The sequence below is a fragment of the Coptis chinensis genome, chromosome 9 (genome assembly GCF_015680905.1).
Source record: "Coptis chinensis isolate HL-2020 chromosome 9, ASM1568090v1, whole genome shotgun sequence".
Lineage (NCBI taxonomy): Eukaryota > Viridiplantae > Streptophyta > Magnoliopsida > Ranunculales > Ranunculaceae > Coptis > Coptis chinensis.
In genome coordinates this window covers 33,974,618-33,978,696 of record NC_141464.1, presented here as the reverse complement: position 1 = coordinate 33,978,696, position 4,079 = coordinate 33,974,618, and the positions used below count along the sequence as shown (strand labels likewise).

The following is a 4,079-nucleotide window of genomic DNA, read 5'->3' as shown; positions in this document are numbered from 1 at the left end:
ATTATGTGGTCAGAGTGTTCTGTAATCTGCAAGAAGGGATTAGTTATGTAACATTTCACTATGGAAGCAAGTTACTAATTGTAAGAGAAATACATTGAGAACAACATTGACCCAACATCTGATCAGGGTCGTCTATATATACCCCACACCTATTTTACCATGCGCTGTCCACACCTTGCACAAAAACAAACAGGTTCTCCTACTACGAAGTCAAGCAAGAATTAGTTAATTCAAAAGGAACCTTTACATTATACCATTAATCCTACTCTTTACACATTTTTTTTTTTGTTGAAACTCTAGATGACTAGATGGTGATAAACAACTTAACAACGAGAGTTTTACATATATTCAACTTCCAAACCAAATTGAAAGAGAATGAGAATTTCTCAACAATTATAAAATATCATGTACATGTCTGACGAATGTAAACTGTTGTCATCACTTGTCCAAAGTCCAAACTAACAATATGAGGTTGGAGGCGGACTGGAAGACCTTTAGCTGGTGCAGGCAGTGGATCAACGATTATCTTCTCATCACGAAGCACTTCTTCCCACTTAAATTTGGTCACAACGTTGTGCATGAAAACTAATATTTCTAAGCGAGCATATTCTTGTCCAGGACACATACGCGGTCCTCCTCCGAACGGTACATAAGTGTAAGGAGCAGGTCCATTTCCTTCAAACCTTGAAGGATCAAATTTCTCAGGATCTGGGAAGTATTTCGCATTCTTGTGTGTTGAGTTTGTGCTCCAGAATAACTATAACACGATAGTTAACTAATTATAGTCAAATACATTAAAAAAAAAAAAAAAAAAAGTCATGTTACTCATGTTTAGACAAATTACAACCTGATAAATATTAACTCACAAAGAAACAGTGAAAACAATTCCAGAAAAGAAGAAGAAAAAGTCTAAGTACCTTCCACCCTTTTGGAATTGAAAATCCCTCGTAAGCGAAGTCTGTTATGGCTTCTCTAAAGGCTCCTGGAGAGGGAGGCGTAAGTCTCATCACTTCACATACAACGTTCCATGAATACCTCATCTTTTTTATATCTTCCCAATTTAGCAATTCTCCTTCTCTTTTCGAAGTCTTGATCTCCATTTGCTCTATTATGAGACATAATACATACATCTTTAGACATTTGCAGAAATATAGGCGTCAACACAAGTTATGTATGTAGATGAAGTCATAAGCATCATAGAAAGTGTGGAAGTGACACTGTGCAATGGATGGAACAGAGTTTGGGTCGAGTCAGAGTCAAGAGCAGCTATCACTGCATTTGGCACCTCAGAACTGTTAGAAAAAAATGAATTTGCACAAATCCATTAAAATATGAATGAGTAGTTTGTCTCCCAAGTTACCCCACTTAAGATGAAATGAGTTTTTTCTTGAAACAGTACGTAATGTGAGAAAAATCTTTTCAAAATAATGCACTTGTTCGAAACAGTGCATTATGCCGAAAAGGTACGACCTTTCGAAATGTGCCTGTTTGAAACAGTGCATCATACCGAAAAGGTGTGACCTTTCAAAATAGGCACTGGTTCGAAACAGTGCTTTATGCCGAAATGGTGTGTCTTTTCGAAATATGTGACTTTTCAAAGAGTTGCTTACTTTTTCCCAAGAGTCACTGTGTTGTTTCGAAGAGGCACCACTCACCTATAAATAGTGGATGAATTTTGAGAGAAAAATACACCAGATCACACAGAGTTCTGATCTTTCTCTTCTTCCTCTGTTCTTAGTCAAATATTATGTTGTGTTCGCTGATTTTATAGAATTGAAGTGTTAGCTTTCTATAGAAGGAAATCCGTTCTATCTTGGGAGACAGTTTCCCATCATACCTTCAAGCACCGTGAGGGGGAAAATCTGTCTTAAGGACATAGTGTATCTACACTAGGCTCGGATTTAATTAAGAAGTACAAGACACTTACAAGGCAAAAAGTTTATATAGTTTGGTAATTGGTAAAGAGTAAATACAATTAAGTTGTATATTCCTAACAAACTTCCATGGGAAGTAAAACTTAGATGGGAAAGATGTAAGGAGAAACTCAACTATGTGAAGGTGACAAACACGTAGCGTGATGTCAATTTTGCAGCATATAAAGGTGCAAAACATAGTCTTAGCTTAAGCACACAAGAGCAGTATGTATATCTAGGGAAACCTACAAGGGTTTCCAAGTGGAATCACTTTATGTAACTTACTACAGATTTGAATCCGGTTAGTTAGGAAATGTACTCACTCGGTACTCCTAACTAAGCCAACCTTCTTGTAACTTCCTTTTCATTTGAATACAACTTACTAACTCGGGGAAAAAAAACATAAATCTTTAGACATATTCCATGACTTATGTCCTCATTCATGAAATTTAAATTTATGATCTTCATTTGATCGATTTCATATAACATTTTTCAACGGTTGGGTTTGCAGTGGCCCAACCAAGCGGCAAGCTGGAAAAGGTTGAATTCTAAGGCTACCATGGGCCAACTGTCTAACAAGCCCGAAGCCCACCCTTGACTTGAAATCCATGCAAAAGTTGGGTTTAAGCTTAACCCGTCGGGCAAACATTTCAAAACTTCAAAATTTGTTTCTTTCCAACTATCCCAAAAGCTCTAAGATAGCAAGATAGCAAATAAAAGTATAGAACATACGTATTTCAATAAGCATGGCAGGAAATATATATCTGTATGGCATTGGCATCTTCTGAAATGAAATGATATGGGGAAAATCAATTGAATGATGTACCGTCTACGTGCATGAGTTACCTTTTAGGACTTCATTGTAAATGTGAGGAAGCTTTGAAAGATACTTAACAACAAAAGTAATGGCAGTACTAGCAGTATCATGACCTCCAATAATCAAACCAAGTATTTTATCAGCTACGTCCATTTCCTCCATCGATTGCCCATTCTCATCAGTTGTTAACAACATATGTGATAATATATCTTGCGTAGGCGACGCCTTATTCTGGTCTAGGTCCACCTTTCTTTGCTTTATTATCTCATGAAGATCTTTTCTTATAAGGTTCGCTGCTTTAACCGCTTTATTTAAAGAGGTTCCTGGGAAATCAATCGGTATAGATACAATTCCTGATGCCAAACAAGCGAAGGGATCAGCAAATTTAGCTATTTGGACAACATCCTCTACACTCACAAATAACTTGCAAGCTAAAGATATGGTGTAGCTTTTGGCTAAAGGGAAAACCAAGACTTCATTCTTGTCATCCCAATGGGTTTTTAGGTGTTGCTTGGCTATGGAATCCATTGTTCCAATATATCTTTGAAGTGCTTCTGGTCTAAGAAAACCAGGAAGCATCTTTCGCATCTTCTTGCATTCTTCATTACCTGATGATTGTAATGAGAAAGGGAAGATCTTATTGACTGAACTAGGAAACCAGACAGTAACAAGTTTATTCTCGTTTGAGAACAAGAATTTGAGTCCTTCTGGGCCGCAGAAAACTGCCATTGACTCTCCCAGTATGGAAGTTTTAAATATTTTTGCTGAAAACTTGCGCATCCTATCATTAAAGAATTTTTCAGGGACACCTCTACGTCCCATGTTAAGGTACTCCAGACTTTCCCCAAGAATTGGCCATCCCATCTTTCCTGGGGGGAACTTTAAGGCATTAATACATGTCTGAGATTTGTTTTTAGTGCGGTGGGATAACAGAGTAACTAGAGAAATGAAAAGAGCTAGAAGGAGGATTGGAATGGAAAGGAAGATGAGCTCCATATTACTCTTGCTGTGTGACTTGATGTACTTAGCTACTTGCCTCCCTGGGACTTTAAATAGGCGAAGTTACCAATGGTATGTATGCTGTCCCTCGGTTTTGATCATTATGGACACCTTGATAATTTACAAGGTTTAATTACAAAACAAAGAGATGCCGTCAAATTTTAAGATAGAAGATATCGACACGTACTACATATTCAGCGCCAGGGAAACTCTAAGAATTTCACAAAAATATTCACAAAATTCAACACGTTTCATATTTTAGGGTTAAGTAGTATTACCTCCTATTGGATGATCCCCTCTCCCCCCTAGTGGGGGAAATCCTAATTGGCTCATCTAGTGGAGTACGTCAA

The 4,079-nt window shown here is 37.5% G+C and overlaps 1 protein-coding gene across 1 annotated transcript; it reads right to left on the bottom strand.

Annotated features, from left to right (window-relative positions):
* Positions 1-225: 225 nt before the first annotated feature.
* Positions 226-3,756, bottom strand: LOC147475666 (beta-amyrin 28-monooxygenase-like). The gene is made up of 3 exons (XM_086583627.1): positions 2,760-3,756; positions 918-1,105; positions 226-757 (listed from the first exon to the last, which is right to left on the bottom strand). The coding sequence occupies exons 1-3, from the start codon at positions 3,724-3,726 to the stop codon at positions 404-406; spliced, it is 1,509 nt and encodes a 502-aa protein (XP_086439753.1). The 5' UTR covers positions 3,727-3,756; the 3' UTR covers positions 226-403.
* Between the last annotated feature and the right edge of the window lie 323 nt (positions 3,757-4,079).